The 25,398-nt window shown below is 37.5% G+C and overlaps 1 protein-coding gene across 8 annotated transcripts in view; it reads left to right on the plus strand.

The window, feature by feature from the left end:
- LOC122401407 (rho guanine nucleotide exchange factor 11) overlaps positions 1 to 24,370 on the plus strand; it is a 39,269-nt gene extending 14,899 nt beyond the window's left edge. For 5 of the 8 annotated variants that reach the window (XM_043403507.1, XM_043403511.1, XM_043403513.1 and 2 more), the window contains 20 exons: positions 555 to 836; positions 910 to 999; positions 1,079 to 1,192; positions 1,268 to 1,366; positions 1,461 to 1,553; positions 1,624 to 1,817; positions 1,911 to 2,200; positions 2,309 to 2,488; positions 2,574 to 2,630; positions 12,101 to 12,236; positions 12,595 to 12,676; positions 12,914 to 12,966; positions 20,476 to 20,747; positions 21,206 to 22,534; positions 22,654 to 22,773; positions 22,924 to 23,100; positions 23,200 to 23,420; positions 23,674 to 23,821; positions 23,933 to 23,979; positions 24,151 to 24,370. In XM_043403507.1, the coding sequence (XP_043259442.1) occupies positions 555 to 836; positions 910 to 999; positions 1,079 to 1,192; positions 1,268 to 1,366; positions 1,461 to 1,553; positions 1,624 to 1,817; positions 1,911 to 2,200; positions 2,309 to 2,488; positions 2,574 to 2,630; positions 12,101 to 12,236; positions 12,595 to 12,676; positions 12,914 to 12,966; positions 20,476 to 20,747; positions 21,206 to 22,534; positions 22,654 to 22,773; positions 22,924 to 23,100; positions 23,200 to 23,420; positions 23,674 to 23,821; positions 23,933 to 23,979; positions 24,151 to 24,249 (4,083 nt within the window). In that variant the 3' untranslated portion in view covers positions 24,250 to 24,370. Of the gene's footprint in view, positions 1 to 554; positions 837 to 909; positions 1,000 to 1,078; positions 1,193 to 1,267; positions 1,367 to 1,460; positions 1,554 to 1,623; positions 1,818 to 1,910; positions 2,201 to 2,308; positions 2,489 to 2,573; positions 2,631 to 12,100; positions 12,237 to 12,594; positions 12,677 to 12,913; positions 12,967 to 20,475; positions 20,748 to 21,205; positions 22,535 to 22,653; positions 22,774 to 22,923; positions 23,101 to 23,199; positions 23,421 to 23,673; positions 23,854 to 23,932; positions 23,980 to 24,150 lie in introns of all 8 variants that reach the window. The other 3 variants (XR_006259439.1, XM_043403508.1, XM_043403509.1) reach the window with 3 other exon arrangements.
- The last annotated feature ends 1,028 nt before the right edge of the window (positions 24,371 to 25,398 follow it).

Here is a 25,398-nt window from a genome sequence, read left to right on the forward strand (position 1 = left end):
ATACAAATGCATGGTAAAGAAAACGTATCACACAATAGTGTGCATACTTCCGACAAGTAACTCATATTTATCCATTGAACAATTATATAGTTTAAAATTTCTATATCTTTTAAAGCATTTTACAATGTTTAACTCCAAATTTGTTTCAGTCCACACACTTTGTCCACAGTATTTGTTACGCAAATAGGTTTATGTGCAACTATATTAAACGAGCCTTATATTTAATATAAACTATGTTCATTGTTCATTGATATTGTGTTGCTTGAATATTACAAAACTGTATTAAGTAATGTCTTCAAGTATGGTTGTGAAATGCATTGGAGTATGGTTTCTGTGATTTACTAGAAATTTATGGTGTCTCTTTAAAAACATGTCTTTCATTGCAGTAATTTTTATGATTGCATTGTTTATTTTGTAAGATCGATTTAGTGGTTATATGCATATTATGTATTTTATTACAGTTTTACATAATTAATTGTTTAATGTTTTTATTTTCTATACTTAACCATACCGTTATCGATAATCTTTTTAATTATTATTGACCTTTCTTATAGCTTTCACAGGGTGCAAATTTGGGCTCTTCAAATTCACTCAATAAGCACCAACGAACGAAATCCAGTCCAGAACAACTAGGAACTACAACCATTTCTCCGTCAGAAGCTAGTAGACGTTTAATAGCGTCAGAATCAATGAATGATCTTTCTCCTCCTAGACACGTGAGGCATAGTGACATTGATATAGATGAATTACCTCATATCACTCCACCGGGAACTCCACCTCCACCATATCCAATCGCTAGTCCTGGAAACGATACCGCTAATTCTACTATAAACGATGTAAGTATTTTTTTAAACCTAAATTTTTCGAATTATGCGTAATGGTTATTAAGCAAGTATTTTCCTTTGACAGGCTATTTTAAACGAAAGCATTCCTGGATTACCAACATTACAACAACCGATCATGTCAATGGAAGATGATGATATGAGCGACCAAGAAGTCGTAAGTTTTTGACAGCATATTTTTATTTACGATAAAATAATTTATATCATTATTCAATTATGATTAAATACTATTTTAGGGGCAACTAGAAGATCACGGCCCATTTAAATCTTTATCTCGATTATGGGGACATCACGCACATCTTGCTGTATTTATTAATTATGTTTTATCAAACAGTGATCCCTCCAGTCTGGTGAGTACTATGTTAATGCTTTTTTGCAGTATCGATTGTGACTTTCATTATCTAAAAGTATTCATATTATTGTAGTTGTTCTATTTAGTAACGGATCTGTACAAAGAAGGCAATGCAAAGGAAATGAGGAAGTGGGCATATGAAATTCATTCTAGTTTTTTAGTACCTGGTGCAGTAAGTAGTTAAAAAAATTATACACTTTTTACAATTCGAATAATGTATTTTTGCAATTTATATTAATGTATTTAATGTAAACTTCTTTATTCAGCCTCTCCGTCTGCATAATGTAGACGAAAATGTAGCACACGAAATAGACGATGTTCTTTTAAAAGAATCTGATAAAGAAGAGATTCTGCGAAAAGTATGTATTTCATTGTACCTACACTAATGATCGCTTGGTATAGTTCTGTAAAATGTTGTGCTTTCGACAGATCTTCTTAAAAGCACGTACGCGCGCGAAAGAAGAACTGAACGAGCAACTTGCAGACTTTCAACAAAAAAGAACTGCCGGATTGGGGATGCTATTTGGTCCAAGCGATGCTCAATTGGATGAAAGTGCATCTGATAAGGCACGAGAAACAAAAATTATAGAAACATACCTCTTACCCAAGATGGAGCCTTATCTGTAAGATTGTTAATTTAGATTCATATAGTAGATGTTTGTTCTCTGATGCTGGTGCCTGATATTACATTATTATTTATTTATGAAATGTTTCAGAGAAGATATAGAAAAAGAACACGTAGATTTGCGACAATTTACAACAGCAGCGGGTCTGGCAACAATATTGACAAAAATTTTCCAAGTCCGACCAGTATCACTTGACCGAGTACCTACCTTTGTTGCAAAAGATAAATCGAATATTAAAGCGCGCTTGCTTACAGGAAAGGCAAGAAAAATGACAATCAGAGGTCATCATTTTGTAGCTCATCAGTACTTTACTATTACTTACTGCAATCATTGTCAACTTATCATTGGTGGAATTGGACCTCAAGGATATTTATGTAATGGTACGTAATATTATGTTCATATATTATTTACGCATTTTTTACACAATACATTTTAGATGAAAGTTATGGTTAAAATTTAATGAGAACTCGATATATTTTTAATTGTAGATTGTTCTCTAAGTGTACATCGTCAGTGTGTTCGCGTAGTAGAAGAAAATTGTCTAGGACCATTGGTTAAGAAGGAAAGAGTGAACGAACGTATAAGCAAACTCATGGAACGCATTATTCCTGAAAGGAAACCTCCATCGTCGCATCATCATCATCATTCTCAGAATCATATGCTTCATGGTAAGTAATACGAATATTTCAATGACATCATTAAATTTGGAAATAAATCATTAATTACTTAATCTAAAATTTCTCAATGTTACAGTTGATAAACTGAAAAAGAGTGAAGAAGATGCTGGTGCATTGACTGATGGAGAAAATGGTAAGTCTATTACTTACATTAAATCCTTTGATCGAATAAAATTTATAACAATATTTCAAGTAAAAGTTATTAAATATTTGTCTTTTCTTCTACAATATGACACCGGTATGATACAGTGCGTGATCGATGCCATTTTAATACTCCATAATATTGCACGAATTAATTCACGGTTCTACATTTATATAAATAATCTTGCTCTTGTCTAAATTGGCATAGTCTATGTACACAAACTTTCTGTTTTGTTTTGCAACAGTTATATTGTATACACGTCAATGAACCTTGACATTTCGCATATTGCGAAATACAATAAGACATCTACATTTTTCTATGACAGTTTTACGACTTCTATATTCCTAATCTTCATGGTAACGTACGAATCTATTATTTAGTACGTTTGGAAGGCTATAAACAACTTTACTTTTTATTATTTTTTACTCGCGATAACAATACGTTTATGCACATTAATCAGTTCACAATTCAAGCAGCAAGATAACTCTTCAAGTGTCATTAATTTCACCACAATGCTAAGAATAAAATTTACATTTTATGTACGGTGCACATACGACCAATCTCAATGCTATTACTTTATTGCGTTTAGCGGTTATTAAGTGTTCTGACATCAGGCACAAGTTCATTACAATGCCACGACAGATGTAACAAAACTGTCTAGCAAGTTGCTTTATTCAACATCAAGAAAATCAAATTAATAATTAATTGGCAAAATAATTATGTGTAATTTTTTAATTATAACTACATTGTTGTCAATCTGCAAATTTTAATTGTGCGTTGCATTATCTTAAAAGCTTACACTTACATACGTCTGTTCTTTGCTTTTTTGTTAATGTTATCTGTTATCGCAAAGAGTACTGTTTTCATCTCGAACGAGGCGTTTCTTGATGAACGTGGGTCACGTCAGCCATTATTCAGAGTTTTCGTCTCATTAGCAGCGCTTGTATTCGTCATAAATCATCGGTGAAATTTATTTTCTTGCGAAATACATACTTCGAAGTGCGCGTCGGTGGCTAAATAATTGTCCAAGGTTCTGAAAAATATTCCATGACAGTCTTTCATAGAGAGATTGTCTGTCACGGTGTTGAATGGTTCTTTATCGACATCCTCTTTTCATTCTTTTGAACTGATAACGTGCCGCCTCGATAAAGCTTTTTCGTGGGAGCACGTAGATCTTTGAAAACATACACGTATTCACGAAGAAAATAATAACGAAGAGTAAATTAAAAACAGAATAATTTCTAGAATATTACATATACTATATTTAGTTTTAGCGTATATTTTCGTGTTTCATAATTTTTAAACAATTGATTGCGGTCGAAAGTTTTAAAAAGTCGGTATTAAGATACAGTACAATCGATTGTTCACGCTGAAATTCAGAACAGCGCGTAGGTGGATTTTATCGAGCAATGCTGTTATAATAATCATACCTCCTGATAAAGAAGTTGTGCAAAACGTATTGCGTTGATTGTGTGCTACGCTTCCTATTAAAATATAGAGGAGAGAAAGGAAGGAAGGAAGGAAGCAAGCGAGCAAGAGGAGAGGAAATCGCGAAAAGAGGCCTAGAACTTTAGTACTGCATATATGTATTCGTACACAGGATGTGGTCATAATTTTTCATCAAATAAATTTTGTTCCTTTGCGATGGAATATTTTTTATAATTCTGGAAGAAAGGAACAGTAATTAAAAGACATCTTTTAGGAATACAATTGAAATTTTCAAACATTTCATTTAAATTCTGAGTATTGTTCTTGAACTACTTTAAGTTAATTCTTACATGATATACAGGGTGTTCGGCCACTCCTGGGAAAAATTTACATGAGCGATTCTAGAGGCCAAAATAAGACGAAAATCAAGAATACCAATTTTTTGATGGACGCTTTGTTAAGAAGTTATTAACGGTTAGAGTTCCGCTCGTACTCAATTTTTTTTTCGAAAATGCGTAGGATTTTGAGGGTATGTCTATTCACCAAAAATGCTTGTAATTGACCCCTGAAACTAAATATAATTTTTTTAGTACGATTTGAAATTTTTTAATTTCGTCTAAAAATGTCAGTATCTACTCAAATTTTTTTCTCGAAAATGCGTAGGATTTTGAGGGTATGTCTATTCACCAAAAATGCTTGTAATTGTCCCCTGTAACTAAATATAATTTTTTTAGTACGATTTGAAATTTTTTAATTTCGTCTAAAAATGTCAGTATCTACTCGAATTTTTTTCTCGAAAATGCGTAGGATTTTGAGGGTATGCATATTCACCAAAAATGATTGTAATTGAACCCCGCAACCGAAAACAATTTTTCCAGAACGATTTGAATAAATTTCTTTTCACTGAAAAATTTAGGCACCTACCCCCTTGTTGATTCGTTTTTCATTTTTAGTAAATTTGTTTGACGCCCTACGGAAAAGTTGTCTAATACTCTTTTGTAGGTGCATATGAGCTCTACTTCAGAAAAAAGTTTCATTGAAATATATTCACTATTGCAGGAGTTATGACTGTTTGAAAATTGGACCATTTTTATGGGGGTTTTCTCATTTTGCGGGGTCAAGGAACAGCTTTTTCAATATTTTTAGAGTTTCTACATATTCTCCATTAAAATACGCGTCGTTTGCTTTTTGAAACATTAAAATCCTTCAATCCGTTCAGAAGTTATGATATTTAAAAGATACGCAAGAAATTTTGGTGTGACATTTCTGGCTCGAAATTATATTTTCGGTAAGGAATTTTTTTCTCGAAAATACGTAGGATTTCTGGAGTATGTATGATGACCAAAAATGATTGTAATTAACCTCTGCAACCAAAAAATATTTTATAGAATGATTTGAAATTTTTTAATAATTTTTTACGAAGCCTCAGTCAAGAAATTGATATTCTTGATTTTCGTCTTATTTTTGCCTCTAGAGTCTCCCATTAAAATTGTTCCCAGGGGTGGCTGAACACCCTATATAAATTAGGAAATATTGTACTATGTTATTTAAAATTAAAAAATTTCTACGTATACAGAATCACTGTAAATATTTATCAAAGTAGAATTGATTTCGTAAATTTTTTCTTACGGATTCTATAAACTACCCTGTGTATGATATTGCATAATTTCATTTTTATAAGAAATTGTAAAATACTACTTTTCTTTGTAATAGATAGGAAAGACGAAGAACGTATAAAAAGTTCTGTAAATAAACGAAAAATGATTTCCTGCTCGAAAGTTGAGATAAAATTGGCGCGATAGAGGGTTAAGAGCGACCCTGAGAACATCAATATCGCGAACGCGAAGATTGTCCCTGGATGTCCCCCGAGGGTTTCGAAGATCGGAATCGTGCACACCCTGTAGATACGTACACACGCATAGGGAGATAGAGACGCGCACACAGACGTAAACGTGGTTGTAAAACGAGCGGGGGAGCGATCTGGTGGGGTATAACCGGAAACCAACGGCAGTCTCCGCGGAAAAGAAGCGAGCGCGGCTTCGAGGAAAATTAGTGTCAGCTCGGTTGTTGTCGCGAGAAGTAGAGAAACCCGCCACCCGATCATTTTCTCGACGGCGTGGAGCATACGAGGCGTGCACATGGTCGAGGTGCAACAGTTGCGCGATCCCTTGGAGGGGGAACCGGACTGCAACCCTTACCCAACGACCACCAACCCCTCGCCCCTGATCGCTAGCTTTGCTAGCTTCAGGCTTTCGTCGGAGAGATGCAGGAACAGATTCAATCGGAAGCTGAAGGGCGACGGTAAAGATCGAGCGAACAACTAAACGGTCCACTTGGAACGAAGAAGCTCCGATATATATTCTATCTTCGTTGTGTTGCTCTCGATATTTCAATAATTGTGTAATCCACGTAATGTGATGTTCATCGTTTACGTGAAAGTTAATATAGAATGAGAGTTTCTTTTTTTTTACATAGTTTGTTATCATAGATAATCGCTGATTTAATTGTAGCTTAACGATAGTTTGCTTCGGTACGTTAATTTCAAAATGAACGGAATCTTTGACAAGTGTGCGATTAATATAAAATTTGATAAGAGTCGGAGATTCTTCGAACGTCCAGTGGGACTTTGAATGGTCGAAAGCTAGAAAAGATATATCGATCGGAATAGGTTCGACGGTGGTGCTTGAGAAAGTTAGCAAAGACAAGGTCGCGAAGAAAACGAAGCTGAAGACGATCAAACAGAGGACCGTGCCTCACATGAGCAAAGGCTCGATCGCCGGAAAAGTATGGGAAACGTTCGCCGCTGTGAGGAAAACGCGCGAGCCACGCGTCATCATAGAGACAGCCTCGATCGTCGGTTTGGATCGTCTGCAGGTGTCACCGTGTTGTGAGAATTTAAACGACAGTGCTTTCTACGATGAAACCGATTCTTTGAACGAGTTCTACGACACCGTCGTGAAGAAGATCATTGCCCTAGAGAAAGAGTCAGGTTCGTTCCAACCGTACTCGATTCACTTTCAATTACACGCGAAACCATGTAAATAATTATGAGAGGAAACCGTAAATCGATTTTGCAAGGAGAAGCTTACATATTTGGGCGATTAACTCCCGCGGAATAATTTCCACGTCAACAATAAGATAATTTACGTTTCTTAACGTAATCAAACTCTGTTATAACGAGCACGAGAGCACCGACAAAGTGTCCAAGTTGTTGCTATTAATCACTATATTAATACGGAGTTAATTGTGCCTATCTTTTTTAATTCCCAGTAACGCGATAAAAAGATGCGTTCGAGGAACAAAAGAACAATGCTCATAACTAAATATTATTTGTATAAACTACAATATTAACACACGATTCAGAGTTTCTATTATATTTTAAAGATATCACTTTGATGTTCGTAAAATCGTATAAAATACACGTGAATTGAAATACATTGTGGTTTTTTTGCTCGTCATAGCGATGATCTCACTACATCCGTGCTCGTCATAACCGAGTTCGACTGTATTATTTGTTCCCTTACAAATTTCAATCGCGAAATTAGTTTAATGTACAGAATTTCATCGATGTCGGAGAGTCTTATGTTACTTATCCGATAACCGTACTATTTTTGTACAACGCACCTAAACGTGTATACCAATGACTCGAGGAGCCCAAAACTTTCGAGAGTGAATATTTCTCACGTACGAAGAAAAGTCTCGACGCTACAGAAGTTCGAAATGAGATCCGGCGAAGTTTTAACAAGCCGCCCGATGGATATTCCCTGCCGCTTTTACCAGACGTGTTCATAAATTTTCGTACACCTATAAAGTCGAACGAACAACACACGGCGGCATCCCTTCGCTTATAGACGATGTTCTGCGCGTCGTTCTACGTTACTTCCATGTTTCGTACACGTACAACCTTGCGACTATACAAATACTGCGTGTCTAGACAAGATTAGACCAGAATTCACTAGAAATCCTAGGTAACTACGTAGACGAAGTCGAACTCCATACGAGTGTATCTGCATCATTACTGTCGGTTCTCTTCTCCAAGAGAAACACAAGCTTCTCGATCTTGTATTGGGTACAATGCATAGATAACTCTCGTAATCTAGACCAGTGGTTCTTAACGTTAAAATTGAACGCGAATACGCAATGTTCTGTCCAATAGAAATTCTATCGAAGATACAAAGCTAGTCAAGGATGAACTCGTTGATATAATGCAATAACAATTCTGGTAATTAACTCTTTCGGTCCCGGTGATAACATGCGTATCTACAGAACGATATTTTAGAGTCAATCACTTTGTTGCGCATAATAGAATTCGTAGATATATTTCACAGTTACGAAGACACGTAATGATCTTTCCCCAATGTGTTTACATCGTTAAAATCTGTTGAAAACTGTTTACAAAAAACCTGGGTAAAAATTGTCACGAAATTTCAGATCCAGAAGGATCGAATTCTTAGGATGAGGATATTCGCGAACTTAAATATAGATTGTAGAATGTTAAAAAGTGTTTAAATTTAAATTTACCTTTTCTGTATCTTAGAATGCCCCGATGTAAGTTTCCTGGACCTGTGTACTACAGGAATAACTCTTGTAATCATGTACGTAGAGTTCAAATACTCGAGTATTTAAAGATGAACTCTGGAATATTGCGAGAAGCTTCAAAGGACAATGTTTGAGGATGTATATTTTTAGCAAAATAGAAAAATCGTAAAATCTAGTCACTGGGGAGTAACAACTGTTTTATTCCCATTTTAAAACTATTCAGCGTGTCAGTAAGATCGCTGTTGTAAGTTAGTATTTATTAGAAGTTAAGAACCACTGTGTTATGATTCGTCGATCGTAGCGAGCTTTGAATTTATAGGATATTTTATAGTTCTTAAGACTTCTGGAAGACTTAAATCTATATTGGGACAATTTTTAAACCCCGGTCGCAACGCTCAATAAGAATTGTAGCGATTCGAAGTTCTACTATTAGTCGATCGTATTTGACGAACGATCGTTGTCGTTGCCGAAAGTATCCGCCAAGTATGTCTCGGAATGAGAGTACGGAAAATAAGAGAAATCTTGTACGAGCACAGACGGCAACAACAACGAAGAAGAAACCGGGAAGGAGGGGCCCACAAAACGGTTTCCGGCCTCTGCGACACGCGCCTACGTCGCCCCATCTAAAAATACACGAGACTTAAGCTTTTCCTTCGCGGCACCCCCTCAGCATACCTACCCCTGCTGATCTATAACTATCTGTCTGCTTACGGGGTTCAAAAGCGCCATTTTTTTTTTTTTTTTTATGGTATTTTTAGGCGGTAGGAAACTTCATTGGATTTATTTATTCAGCCATTTAAAGCAGTCCCTGACACACTGTTCTCCAGCAAATTCATCTTCACGAATCTTATTTTATAGCAATCGGTATAGTCGTGGGGTTTATAAAGAACAAGGTGATACTTCATCTTTAAAAAAAAAATTGAAAATGTAAAGAGAAAAAGAACCGTGTTGATTAATCGTGAATCTCTATTTAACAGATTTAGACGTGAGCTTAATTTTATTTAAGAAATCGTTTGAAACGCTACTTAAGCTGTTATGTTCAAAGTCGTTAAATTCATAATTAGTAAAGTGCATGCATAACTCATAGACTTTCGAAGTTTCTTTATCCGTGACGAGAGATCCACGCAGACAAATATTATTCTCTGGTTTTAGTTTGATTTTACACGAAGAATTACTTAACAAAGAATAATGGACAATTTGATATAAAAACAATGAAAATAAATATAATCGTAAACAGATGAACGATTCGTAACGAGTTAGATTAAAGTAAATTCCAAGACATGTGTGCCAAATTTCGTTCACGAATCGAGAAACAAATATTAAATGGAGACAGTTCGTCGAACTCTGAAAAGGAATGCTTGCATGGGAGAGCCTCTAGCAAGTACACAGAAACGTTTGGAAATTGTTAGAGTATACAGTAATTGTGACGAGAGTTCTTGTTTAAACTTTATACTAACCGATGAAACAAAAATCAATTTATTTGGACGCAAACAAAATATTTTTAGATGCGAATACATCGATTAAGACGTACTTATTCGCACTTTTTGGACGAAAATAGCACCTTTACTAATTTCGTTTGATTCATACGTCGTTATTGATTTAAAACGATATTGACGTAATAAATCGAGTCTGATTTGAATGTTTGTTCAGCAGAAGATTAATGTAGCAACCCTATCCGCACACACTCTCACGATCTGCTTTTACCCTGAGCCACATTCCTTACCTGATAAGCCTCCACATAAGACTGGATACTTGGAGAAACGCCAGACACTGTGGTTCGTGTTAATTCGATGCTCGTGCGCATTAAATAGACAAGTTGAATTGAAATATTCATTGGGCTCTCGTTATTTCGAAGATACCAAACGGAACTCTGTATCTGTAATTTATAAATCTCGCGCGTTTCTAAAGATTAGCTATGTATGGCACCAACAAGAACAGATAGAACGAATATAATTTATTAACATAGGTTCGAAAGTCAACCATGATAATGATAAGGTGAGATAAAACGCGGATGTCTATTTCAAGTCGTATGTACTTTTATTTTCGGTTTTGCCATAGGGAACGTTTCGACAGAAGTTTTAAATTTTCGTAGCGCAGAGTCACGCGCATTCCATGAACTCTCATGCTCGTACGTTTAAACATGTAAAAGCTTCTTTATACCTTTCGAGTTGCTTTCCGATCGCCTGAAATTGGTAATTGAGTTCGTACTTCGATATAAATTCTAAAACGTAAGGAGAAGTATAGATTGAGTAGTACACATTTCGAGGAACAATTTGCTAAGAATAAATCAGCATTTTCATATCACGAATCACCCGGTGTCATTCCTTGGCTGTTGCATGCCAAGTATATGCCTCACCGTGTTTATGTTTCAATATTAAATATCCTCTTTCTACGAGAACTGCAAAACATGCCAAATTCCTTTGGTGATTTCATCGTTTACCCCTAACTCTCACTTTACTGTCTCATTTCTTAACCTCTACCTTAGTTTCATCCCTTAAACAGGTAATTTCACTTTTTATATTATCCTACTTTGTTTTCGTTCTGTAAAACGTCAGCTGTTAAGCCTTCTATCGACAAGAGAACATACCGAAGTGTCAGTCGCCGATTTCGATGAAATTTTGCCACACTATTTTTAACAGAAAAAGAACGATTCAAACACGGTTCGCAATATTTCGTAATCGAGATTTTAATCTAATCTAAGAACTACGAGATTCCCTTTCGGAGTGCCAAAAGATCGCGAATCAAAATGTTTAATACGTTGTTTCTCGCTGAAGATTCCGATATTACTTTTTGGTCGATCCAATACTTCATCTCGAAACCCGTACATGAGAGAAGCGGTCCTGTATGTAAAAACAAATGAAAAACGTAGAATAAAATCTTTTTTTCCTACACGCTGTATAGTATCGACACCCTGTATAGTATTGAAAATCGATGGCTTCGCTTAAAACGTATCTGCGATGGCCTTTTTGTAGTGCATCGGTGCGAATCGAAATAATTTAACTGCGCTATGTCACAGACTCTATTGCGCTATTATTGTTTTTCCTGTTAGATTCTTCTATTCCCTGGCTGAAAGGGCCAGGTAAAGAGAAGTGCAGCGAAAGTGGCATTCAATTCGTGAATACGGATCAATTTTAGTACCACGCTGCAGAAACTATAAAATAGAATATTATATACTAAATATTCGGGGTGTAGAAATGTTTGGGGATGAGAAAAAATGTGCAATTTTATTTCTAGATTATGCACCCAGTTCGATGTCCTTTAATTTTGTCTCGCGACGTCTTTATTGATCTTCGATCGTTTCGATGGATACAGTTTTTCATCCTGTATAAATGTAAATAACGAACGGCTCTCATAATACACGATAATCTACGTAAAAATTTCATCGAAACGACGGCCAACCCGAGCGTGTACTAGCAAATTACTCGAATGAGTATTAGAGTGACGCGGGTATGGAAACAATTAATGAATGCATTCGTTTGTTTCATGTTTTTCAGGAGAACTTCGCGGGGGCGGCGTAGCCGGAAACGCGCGTAGTAGTAGCGAAAGAGGACGCATTTCCGTTTACAGCGGAGCCTCCGATCACGCCTATAGCATGGAGAATCCTTCCTCGCGAGAAGATATTTCTGAAATGTATGTTTTTCGCATCGAGCGCGACGTCGCTAAACCAATTCTGTTTCTTTATTTTTAACCGCCTCGGTAACAGTCTATCGTTAACAGAAAAATGATAATAATACAGGCACAAACAGTTGATTGATTTTTATTAAATTCTTTGATGGTTGTTAGAATTTTACTATTTTATTATCTTCCATTTATAGATTCATTTAGATTTGCAAAGTCCTGTACCAATTTATTTATATTACTTTTTGCTTTGTAAACGTACTTGGCGTTATAGCTTTTCATTGTCGTCGCTTTTTACGTTTAAACGCAGTCGCTTGGCTCGTTTCTGTTATAGATATTAATTTACGCTTAATTAATTACGGTTACTTAGGGTGCAGCAAAATATTTCCAGTAAGCCAAAGACGTCAAACATAAACAGGTCTGAAAGTTACAAGGAACGGATACATCACAAGGTGAGAGTCCAGTATTCCTATCGCGACTATTTTTGTTAAATTATTCCATCGCGTAAAAATAGTTTATTCGATCGAGTAGTCGAAATCGTAAAATATAAAGCGCGTGTCAGTCAAGTTTAGCGAAAATTATTTTCACGATAATTCCGACGAAACGAATTTTCGACTTAATAACGATTTAATTTAGAATCTTTTACCATTACGTGTTTCTAAGTATCGCTGTAACTGTTTTCATTGCAGCGACAGTTGCGAGAAAAGAGGAAGACCAGCGATCCAAATCTCTCCAAAACAAAGTGAGTAATATTTTCGTACATTCTCATCCAGCAAGCATGTTCCTATATAGGAACTTGAAATTATATACTTAAATGCGGTTTAAACAGTTTATATTAAACGTTTACTCTTTAGTAAGTTTTGTGGTACGTTCGGATATGCTGTTTGGATTAATATCGACGCGTGTACTCTTCGAAAACTCGTAATTTTTTTTTTTTTTAGCAGAACACTCGCACTCTTATATCGATACGAGGAACGAATCATTTCTCAAAGTATTCCAACCGTTCCGTCAAACTGTCACTGCTGCTTTCTTACGCAATAGTATAATTGCCAAAATAGAAACGTTACGAAGATCGCCGCTATTTCGAACGAATTTGGATTTCGGAGTGAAATTGAATTTCGAACGGATGTTTGCGCGGCGCAATGAACGAGAATTCTTCTCTAAAACGATGCGGGTCATTGTGCAGAGACTGCTGATACTCGAAATTATAGTAGCAAGAACGGGCAAATATAAACTAATTCTAAAATTCTGTATTGAATTAAATTTTTTTTTTCGATAGAATCAAATCGATTTGAAGAAATCTACTAACGATAGTTCGTTAGTTTTTGCAGTTTAAAACATCACAGAGATTGCACGTGTACGTTGCATTTCAGCAACCTTGAGCCATCATTGGCTTTTCGCATTTCCGCGGCTGACTGGAACGAATAAACACGAAATGTGTCTAAATTCTAAACGATTCTAGAGCCACACATGAGAACGAACTTTAATCTTAATTCAGGCGTTGATTGTTTCAGCCTGTAAAGCCTGTAGAAGCTTCGTAAATTCAGACGTTTTAAAATTTCAACTATAAAGATTCGTTAATTTTTTTTTAAATATCGTTTACTCCTATATAAGTTACAGCATCTATCGTTTGACCAGACCTAACCCAGACCAGTGAAACACTACAGGTTTCCATGATTATCTGGAATAACAAAATTCTTCGGCGTGTTTCGTTGTTTTATTTGTACACGGAATCGATGCTCCGGCGGTTCCGCGGTTCTGTTTCGATTCCAGAATCAATCGGAGTGTTTATCCCCGGGTTTTATCCGGCCCTGGAATTTTTCAGGCACACCGTGTATAGATTTTTGGCAGAGTCCTCCGCTTCTTCTTCCCAGCGACTTTTCGTTTCTTGACGCTCTAGATCCGCGTCCACGTGCAAACGGCGCAGACTCGACTCGTTCTGTTCCTCTGGCGAAGGTGTGTTTGCCAGCCAGAAGGCCTTCAGTCTGACGTTAAACGTTCAATTCCGCGGATGGCTATTGCGCCGCTTCGACAGTACGAAACACCCACGCGTCCGCCCGTTCCGTTTCCCCTAAATGTTTGAAATCTCGATCGGCTGTCACGCGACTCGATTTCCTCTTGTCTGGCGTCTTTGTACGCGCCCGTCGTTCTTATCGTCCATCGAAGACGATCTCGACTCGTTGGGATATCGATCAATCCATCCCCTCGCGGACTCACCTTTGAAACGTGCAACACCTTTTGTACGCGCGGTCTTTCGATCGAACGGATCTCGAACACGTACTTGGGAGAAATGATACTCGCTACGACGAGCAACCTTTAGTAAACTTATGTAATTTTTTCTATAATTTCTTTAACATTCTAAGATTATTTTTTTCATAATTTCTTTGACGCTGCAAGATTATCATAATTAAAAGAGTAGAACTGTTTGATTTCTGTCTATGGATCGAGCTCGATCGTATCACACCCCCGTAGGATCGTAGAACGATCGTGTGACAGGTGTTCAGCACATGACAGAGCGTTTCAACGGGGAATCGGAGCTAATTGACGATGAGTGGTGAAAACGGCGATTTTATAGGAAAGGAAATATGTGTCGCGATGATAGATGAAGGTATCGAGTCGACCGGAATGTTCGTGTCATTTTAGAAGTGGTGACTTTAATGCCTTCGCACGTCGGTAATAAATGTTCGAAACGCTCGAAAATGAGCGTGCCCATCAATCCCATTCTAAAGTCGGCTTTTGTGCGAGCCGATCGCGTATTTATCGTATCGTTGAAAAGGAAGTGTACGGAATGTCGAATTCAGAAATAACATTTATTTTCGGAATATGCGATTTGGGAAAATATATAGACCGATGTCTATACGCGAAACGTGGGCTTGATAAATTTGTGGTGGACGCTTGGAATATACGAAGAGAAGGATAATTCGGATATTCGAGATATCTGAATCTAGATGATTTGATCTTAATGATCCGTTGGATGTAATCACGTATGCCAAAATACAAGATAATTCGAGGAGTCTGAACCAGACATTTGGATATCGCAAGTTTTAACTAAATCCACTTGATTACGTGATGACAATCCACCTCGTTGCAGTTTAATTTGCTTAAACGCAATTTAAACGATTCTTTCTGGGAACGTTTGGTAATACGAGATGAAAAGCGTAGAACCTTTTTGATATTTATAAACGAAGGTCTATTTCGAAGGCAGTATTCGGATCGATAAATCTACTTGTCAAAATTAAAAAGATTACAAGTCGCAGTCAATACTAGCCAACCCTATGTGCGTCAAACGTCATCGTAATGCTACTCGATCATACGTTGTAGAAGAAATATCGAATAAACTATAAGGATGTCGACGTAGAGTTATCAAATTATCGACGTCTTAAAAAAATCGGGTGCATCTGTATTTCTTTAAAAGAAAATACGATAAAACGATATTTTCCAGATAATCTAAAAAAAATTTTTCACGCTCGTCGAAAGGAATTACGCAAAAATGTACTTGCTTGATTTTACCTGTTGAAACGTTCGATTTTTATTTTCCGTGGCGTACATTGGGTGATCGTTTTGCTGTTTAAATTTCTCCTCGTGACCTCGAAATGTGTTTTTTAGAATATCCATAGCGGAGGATATACCAACGAGTCGTTCATCAACGAGTTCGTGAATTCGCGTGTGAAACCAGTTAGCGCCGCGACAATGGTTTACTGTGAAGGGATGAGATGGGTGTTACCTAAAAATTGAACGCCGGTGCTCATTGGCCGTTGACTTTTTCGAGTGCCGTAAAAATCGTTGGTGTATTCGGATTCTTTTCGAAAAAAATAAAAAAGATACATGGGATTATTGACCTCGTCGAGCAACTACAAAGTTCACTTTTACTTGATGGAGCATGAAACTACATCGTGCCTTTGAGTTGGGGCTCGATAAATAAATAACCCGTGGCGGTGGTGTCTTCGTCATTGTCGTGCGTTTATTTCTGGATAGAACGAAACAAACAGTAATTCGTGATATCGTTCCTATCGAACTGCTAAATAGATTCGTTTGCGTTTCAAAAGTACAGCAGGTTTGTAATTAATAAGATGACGTAAATTTTACGAAACAATTGAAACACGGTGTGCATCAAAAATAGAAATATAAGTCATTTCGAGAGGAAAGTGATCAAAATTTTTATTAAAGTTTTACCGAAAAGCACTGGTATAATTAGTATACTATACTACGCAAGTAAAATTCTAGTCTCACGAATCAGTATTTTCAGCATAATTTCATGGTATGAAATTGTCGCGAATATCGTTTAAACGATAAATCGAGAAAGAACTTTTTATGGTTATCCGATACAACATGCAGACGAACATTCTGGATCGTAATTTAAGCGAAGTACATTATGGTTAATTACTTTTTTATGGCTTTCTCTTCCGTAAACAGCGGTACAATACCTCTCTCCTTTTTATCGCTGCGTTCTCTTGTTCTCTTTATCGTTCATCGTCGTAATACTTGATTAACCAAACACTGGAATAACTATATATTTAATTGATATCCTTTTCATTAAACGATCGATCATTCGTTTGATATTCGTAGAAAAATTGTTGAACGAAAGCCTCCGCGAGATAGCTGTCCCAGTGACACATAGGATCGATTCGAGAACAATTAGTTCATTGAAAATTATTAACTCGGAAGAAACGCGTTCCATATAATGGTAGGATAGGTTTCTGCGAAGAGCAACGCGATATGTACGGGTCACCTCCGACGTAATTAAAATCAATTGAAAGCGATTAGAAAATGTATACAACAAACATTGTACGATTCGAAACATTATTTTCCACGTGGAGAAACTTTCACTACGAAGTATCTGTTAATTTTCTAAAAATATTACCGGAGGCACTTATCGTAATTCTGCATTTTCATGGAATGTTCTCAGCGAAAAAGATTTACGATTCCGAAGGATTCGAATTATAATGCAACGCAGTAGAGGATTTATTTCTTAATCGTGCGGATATTTTTAGTACAGCTCCGTTAATATCTCGCTGTTATTAGTGTGTTTCGCTAATGTATCCGCTTTTAAAAGGATCGATGGTGTAAATAGCAAGGAAAAGGAAAGTTTTTTTTATTGCAAACTCGATATTATCAGAAAAAAACTGTTGTCGGCATCAGTCAACTTAATAACGGTATTATTTCGCGATACATTTAATATAATTCTAGATTTTCCGCTCGGTTTTGTAACGCAAAAAGGAAATATGATATTTCAGAATCACATCCCTCCAGCTGACTAAATAACAGAGGATTTATTTTTAATGTTAAGAGCCCTTTTAACAGATCTTCGTTAATATCTCACGGCTATTAGTACGATTCGCGTGAATTAGCTGACTAATGCATCTGGTTTTAAAAAAGATCGATGCGCGTATAATGGGGAGGAAAAAGAAAGTGATCCGTTTCTATCGATCCGGTCATAGTATGTGTGCACGCCTGTAAACGGGGGCCAAAGTGATATCAGGCCAGAGATACATGTCTTGGCCTTTATTTTTGAAGCAATCGATACTTTCGAATCAATACATCGCCCGTAGGCTCAGCTTCTTGCAGACTCCTTAACGCGGACCCCGATTTTGCACACGAGTTTCCAACAATTTCGTAATTCGATTCCAGACCCTTTCACTCGTAAAATTCCAAATATCCCAAGTAAAGATTGGATATGATTCTGTAGACACGTACGATCGATGTTCTCCGATTTTGTTACACCCCTAATCACCAGTTACATGTAAATATTAGGTCAACTTAAAAGTCTATTGGACTCATATCGCCAGACTGTGGGAAATTTTAATTCTCAAAAAAACCACAGATTAATACGCAAAAATATAAGAAATTATTATATTTAGGGGTTGAGACAACCCTTCACAAAATTCCCATTTCACTGATTCTATTAATAAAAATATGATTTGTACAGAGACGTTTTATATATTTTTCTAAATCGTGACCAATTATTATGTAGCATAAAATGTGCAGTCTTAGACACGTGTCACCGATCGAAGGTTGATTGTAATTAGTTGAGTCTGTAGGTTGAGAAACGTGATTAATGCAGACAAAATGTTTCTGGTTGACGAAAACGTCTATTCTTTTTGCACCTGTTACTAGAAACATTCATTGAGCAAACGTTTGTTAAAGGAGGTGTCAGCGTACGAGACAGAAAGCTACGTCGATTTTACTCTTCGGAAGAATACAGATGCCATTGATGCCTACGTACGACTGTATGCACAAGGCTGCGTATCACCCGCACTCGATGTCGCTTCTATATCTAGGGGGTTGATTAAAGTGATGAAGGAGCGGCTTCGATAAGGCTTAGCTTGATCGACGTCGATTAAGTTCTCGTTTATACTCGGTACACCTTGCCAGCCACTATTCGATTACTCCCGGGTAAATGAAAAGCCTGGAAATCCAGTTGAAATTTTCCCAATCGTTACGCTGTAGAAACAAAAGTGGAACGCGAAACGATGGGGAGGGATCGATGACTGTAAAATACCATAAGAAATGAATTTTAACTGACGATTACGATTTAATATGTTAGAAAATTGTTATGAATTATTTCTACGATGAAAGATATGAATAAGGGTTAAGAAAGCACTTGCTAAAGTGAATAATATAATGAAAAAAATCCAAGAACAATGTACAAATATCTTCGTTTTTCGATGCACCAATGAAATTCTTAAATCTATGATCGAATCTCTAGAATCGTAATACTCGAGTGTACGTCAACAATCGTGTTAAAGTATTTACAAAGATATCTCACCCTCGTGACTGTGTATCTTTGTTAGTTTACGTTAAATTTAATTGTTTGCGTTTTGATTCTATTGTATAAAAGTTAGAATAGTAAAATTTTCGTAAGATTTCGTCGCCCTTTTATCAGTCGCGTTCTATCGTCGTAAAGGGGTGCGTGTAATGGTATAATAACAGCGACAAGTCAGCCAAAATGTCAATGCACTGCTAGCCGACTTTTAACGCGAAAAGAACACGTGACCTTTAAACGGGCATAATTCGTTTAATTTTCTAGTCCTAGAGCTTCGGAATGCTTGCTTAGAAATTACCAGAAAAATTCTTGAAACAAGGTTACGAATGAAAAACCGACATAAACGAAGCCATATTCTTTTGTTGATTATCGAACACATAACAAGTATTGTTAATAATTTTGTTTTGCATTGTAATTGAATCCTTCGATCTTATTACGAGATCCGCTTAATTAACATATAAGGGTTAAAAACGGTAGATCAGGCCTGTCAATTTGACGTGAATTTCAAAAAATCATTTTGATACGATAGTTTCTTCCCATGGAACTTTAACACGTTCACTGTCCGTGACCCGTATATGGGTCATATCGCCACGCTATTGGATACGCCGCTGAGAGGCCGGACAGTGAACGCGTTGATGAAACGGAAGAACGAAATTTTCGTGGCACGATCGAATAACGAGCGACGTCGAGGGTGAACAAAGAGATTCAGCGCAGGTGTTCTCGTTGTGACGGTAGATATCGCGTTTGCAGTAGAGGCAGCTCATGCTAGTCAACTTTATCCCATCGCGGAAGCCCTTTAGGGCTAAGGAGATATAAGAGATGAGACAACGTGGTTCTCGACGCGTCCGCCCTCGACCCAATTCTCGCGGCAACGAAAACCTAACTAGTCCAATATCGTGCACGGAACCGTCTTCTCCCTTCGATCAGTCCAACGATATCTTGCCAGGGTGCTCGAACATCGAAGAACGACTCCCCGAAGTCCCGAACGACGTCTCCAATCACGAGAAACTCGGTGTTAATGAACGCCGTACGAGATCCGAGAGGTACACATTCACCATACCCTAAAAAACCAAATATTAACTTTTCCCCTGTTGCCTTCTGCCTTCTTTTAGCCGCCATTCGTTCGAAATCACGCGCGGTTCCTTAAGTAATTTTACAACTCTTGGAGAATAAAATTTTTAGTAATTAAAAATGAGCAATGTCTCTAAAACCTCTATTAGCAACAGACAATTCTTGCTGCTTATGCAAGAGATATGTATTCTTATATTTATTAAAATGTATTGATAAACGAGTGCGAGTGTTTCAAAAGCTTGGAAGGGCAGTTTGAGTAAGGCTGTTATAATAGTAATTTAATCAACAATGACATCGCGAATATCGCGTTAACCGTGTCGGGGATGAAGTTAGAAGCGTTGAAAAGGTTTCAAGTGGCTGATCTGGCCGGTATAGCTTAAACGTAGAACGCATTTATTCGCTAACAATTGACTATAGGGCTGGTTTCAGTGACTGCGAACATTCCGGGACGTTTCCCGGAAACTCCGCGGGCAGTTCGTCGAACAGCAGCTTGTCGACGAGAAGTCTGGACAGTCCAAGTACCAGCCTGGAGCAGGTGCACCCCTCTACCTCGGCGACGAACACATCGGCCTCGTGGGACAGCGATGTCGACGTCGAGCCGGATCCACCGGACTGGAGTCAAGGAGTCGCCGAGGATCTACTCGCGCGTCTCAGTAATGCGGAGAAAAAGCGACAGGAAGTCATTAATGGTTGGTGTTCACCTTCGACACAGTCATCAAACTCGACATTGTACCGTAAAATCTCTGGAAATCCCTAATTCCGCGAGCTTTCGATCATAGTCCGAGATCCCTGTACGTTGTACACCTATTCTACTAGTCACTTTTTTAATCGATCACCGTATACGTATATCAGACGCAATAGTTTACTTGGCTGGAATCCAAAATACAAAACACAAAATATCTTCGCGGTCCCAGGAAACGCATAGAAGAACTTAACGAGGATGTAAACCTGTCATGGGACATCGTTGTATTGGTTCTTCTTCGTAGCTCCTTTTCCCTTGAAAATCGTGTAAATAAGTGTAAAATCCATTTTCTCCAGCTGTTAAATGCTGTAAAAAAGGTTCGGTTTTATCATCCGTGAACAAAAATAAAAGTCTGTTACTTCTAACAAAATCGAAATGCCAACGAAATTGTTTTTTTTTTTCCAGAACTATTTCACACCGAGCGATCACATGTACGGGCGTTGAACGTTCTGTCGCATGTCTTCCACAAGCCGCTTCTGGAATCTCAAGTACTTCCATTAGACCAAATACAATTACTGTTTTCCAATTTAGACGAAATGGTAATGATTCATTCGCGCTTCAATCAAGCAATGAAAAGAAAGAAAAAGGAGAATCCGTGCATAGGGGACGTCGGTGACCTGCTTTTGGACATGTTCGACGGCGAGAACGGGGAGGCTTTCGAGCGAGCAGCGTCGATTTACTGCGCGAAACAGCAGATAGCCCTCGAGGCGTTGCGAGATCTTCGCCGTAAGGATCCGAAATTGAATTCATTCTTGAACAACATTGAATCGAAACCCCTCTGTCGGAGGCTACAGCTCAACGATCATATACTGACGGGGATGTTCAGACTGACCAAATATCCCCTGCTGTTCGAGAATTTGGCCAAGTACACGCCGGAAAGTAACGAGAAAGAGAGAAGCGCGGTCCTACGGAGCCTCGATCGAAGCAAGGAGATCCTGAATCGCGTCGACCAGGCGGTGCGCGAGGCCGACGATTATCAGAGGCTTACGGAGATCCAGCGCACCATCGATAGATCCGCTTTCGACAAGTTCGACCATCCGACCGTTCAGGAATTCAAGAATCTGGACATCACGAAGCGTAAATTGATTTACGAGGGCCCGTTACAGTGGCGCAGATCCGAGCAAAATCGAGCGAAGCCCGTCGATTTGCACGTCGTGCTCCTCGACGACACGATATTCCTATTGCATCGACAAGATGAAAAGTACCTGCTAAAGTTCATCAACACGAATCAAGCGAATTCCGTGTTAAGCCCTATCGTCAAGGTGTCTACCGTTCTCGTCAGGCACAACGCCGTGGACAAGAACTCCCTCTACCTTGTCAACACGTCGCAGAACGGAGCACAGATTTACGAATTGGTGGCAGCCTCGCCCGCGGAGCGTAAACTATGGTGTAAGCATATATCCGAGGCGGCTGAAGCTTATAAGGCTCGTGATAAACAAGGTAGAAAACCTACTCCACCCACTACACTGCCGGAAGAACCTGGACCTACGATCGAAGATCCTTCCTTGATGGAACAGGATAATGTTCCCGATAAAACGGATCAGGAACAAGAACCGGAATTAGAACCGAAGGATCCCGTGCAAGACGCTAACGTAGAACAAGAAGGCGAAGCAACTAATACTCCAGTGTCTGATCCTTCAACGACTGAGCAAACGAAGCAACAACAACCGCAACAGCAGCAACAACAGCAACAACAACCGCAGCAACAGCATCCACCTGAATCTTCTTCAACAGGTTTTACTATTTTACTACGCTACACGATAATTATTTAAATTAAAATATATTAGGTATGCAAATTAATTCGATGCTCTTTTTCATGAAATTCAATATTTACTTACGTAATGTTTCTATAGCAGGTATAGGAGAACCGCTACGAATGGTTACTTGTACACAAGCATCATTAATAGATCCGCTTGAAGTTCACGTAGAAGTACCACCTGTACATATTGCGGAACCGGTACTTACACCCATAGGTATATTACTCATTTATTGTACAATGCAGCACACATTTCGTAACACTTCGGTCCTACCTTAACCATTGTGTTATTATTTACAGAAAAAGAATCAGAATTCACAGTAAAGAATGATTTTCGTAATTATACTTATTTCGCGTTAATTTTCAGAATGTCTAAGGAGAAAGGATGAAATAATCAAGCAAGCTTTGGTAGAAAAACAATCGTTGGTAGCGGATATCTTGAATATCCCAAAGGAAGATTTCGAACATGTGGCAGATATGGCGTCGGAACCATCGAGCATAGAAAAAGAACCTGCTGAACTTATACTCGCTGCTATTAGTCAAGGTATTCTTGTTTTTTCACTCGGAATTATCATAGAAAATTAAGTATTACATGCTGATTTGACAACTATTTTCAACACGATATATTGTTGTATATGTTCAGCGAATCAATTAGTCGGAATGCTAAATTCCGCGTTAAATGTAAGCGAAACGGAAACTGTTCTTGCATCGCGTGGAACATCGGCGTTAACAACGACACCAAGCTGCGAGGCGACCGGTTGTCCATCGCCGCGAATACATCCTCATCCTCAACAACCAACGGTGCCGGTCGCAAACCTGCAGCCAGTGTGTCACTCTCTAACATCTCAATTATCACAATTACTGGTGAGGATTCTTTGCCAAAAAAATATATTTTTTTGCACCGTTGTCTCTTTATCTACCTGCAGAAGGTATCGCTTCAGTAAAGGATGATTTTTAATTAAAATTATTTAAATTAAAGATAATGTATATTTCTGGTTTAAACATTTTTATTAAACTTAAATCGTTTCCGTTGTTTGTTTAATTAATCTCTTATAATTGTACAATCAATGGTCAATTTTTACCAAGTTTTACCAAAAATTATCTTATCGAACGATAGGAAATTATAAAAGAGAGAGAAGAGGAGCGGGAAAGGTTAAGAAAAGAATTACGTAGGAGCAGAGAACGTCTCCACGCCCTTGATGCAGATATACAACGTCGTGAATTTTCTGAAACATGCACGTCAAGCGAAACGCAAACGGAACCCGGTTAGTTCACCATTTTTTCAATTTTTCAGAACGTAGGTTGATAATATTCGTTGCATACTTTGTACATTATTCCGTGAACGAAAATAGTACTAACTTCTTTTTCGTTCGCAGATGACACTTTAAATAAGGAAAGCAGTATTGACGATCCCACTCGAGATGTAAGAAATCCTATTTAATTAATATGCTATTGGTTTAATCTGTGGTTTCTAATTTTTGAGCTTTCTTCTGTCGCCGACAGTTTAATTATAATCACTTTTCGTCGATGAACATATTTTTACCTTTTTTCTGTATTTCACGTTATAGATTTAATTTTGTTTTTATGGTGACAGGAATTTTTAGATGCACACGGTGAATCCGAAATGCACGAAGAATCAGAACACACAAAACACGAGACAGAAACGGAAGTAATGGGGGACAGTGTCGGTTGACACGACACTAATGTGTTATATTAAATGTCGACCTGGTGCATTTCACGAGCAAGATCGTTTCCGAATGCTCATACTGGAAGAATCAAAATTATGTAAAAAAAAAAAACAAAAAAAAAACAAACAAAAAAAAAAAATACACGACAAATGGCGAGTAGCTGTTTATGGAATACAATAATATTATATATATATTTACAGAATCATGGGTCAATGATTAATCATGCCTTTGCCAAAGATTTTATGTAACTGGATTTACCTGACGTAACGTTTCGTGCCGTCATATCACGTCAATAACTAAAAATTATACATAAATTTTAGATAAAGAATAGTATAGCAATGCAGATGTTCTGAAGTGATAGGCGAGAGGTGTCTTCTTTGGAGAGTTGAAAGGAATCCCCAAATAGATTGCTAAATCCATCGAAGACTCTGTCCCTCTACATTAGCAACTTGAGCGAGGACCTTCTCACTGCCTAAAGAGAGTTTTCCTCGTTACGCATCGTTTTAGAATTTATACTGCTATACTGCTCTAACGATACCTATTGTATAGAAGTTGTTACACCGTGTCTCGAACGACATCGATTTCTATAACATATTATTTTATACATAACATCAATTTGTATGCCTACATTTTTTCCTTGAGATGTTTTCAGGAAAATATGGTCAATGCTCTACAAGTTACTTCGGAACATTTAATTGTTAGCTCATTTTATACAAAAAAAACATTTACACGAATAATACGTCATAACGCGTTTAGAACGATTTAGTTGTTCATCTAAAGAAATATACATTTTGTGATTTACCACGGTACATCGTGTATTCGGAACCAACTGTGTTGTCAGTAGAATGGTTCGACAATTGTGAAACATAAATTGCATTTATACAGAGAACATAACCGCGAAATGTGTCGACACTCAACAGTTGTAAAAAAAAAAAAAATGCAAAGCACGTTATATTAATACTATATAAAGTTTAAGCTTTACTTTTTTTTTTCTTTTTTTTTTTGTAAAAATATGCTTTGCGCGTAAATACTGCAAAGTAACAATTTTCAACGCAGTATTATTACGTAATGCGCTTTTAGTGCGTTTGTCACGTATACTTTCGTCAATCCAGTAACCAAATGTTCAGGATATTAAATCCAGAGGCGGCAAATGT

The sequence above is a fragment of the Colletes gigas genome, unplaced genomic scaffold (genome assembly GCF_013123115.1).
Source record: "Colletes gigas isolate AHSC1104 unplaced genomic scaffold, ASM1312311v1 Colletes_gigas_Sc00024, whole genome shotgun sequence".
In the NCBI taxonomy this organism is placed as follows: domain Eukaryota; kingdom Metazoa; phylum Arthropoda; class Insecta; order Hymenoptera; family Colletidae; genus Colletes; species Colletes gigas.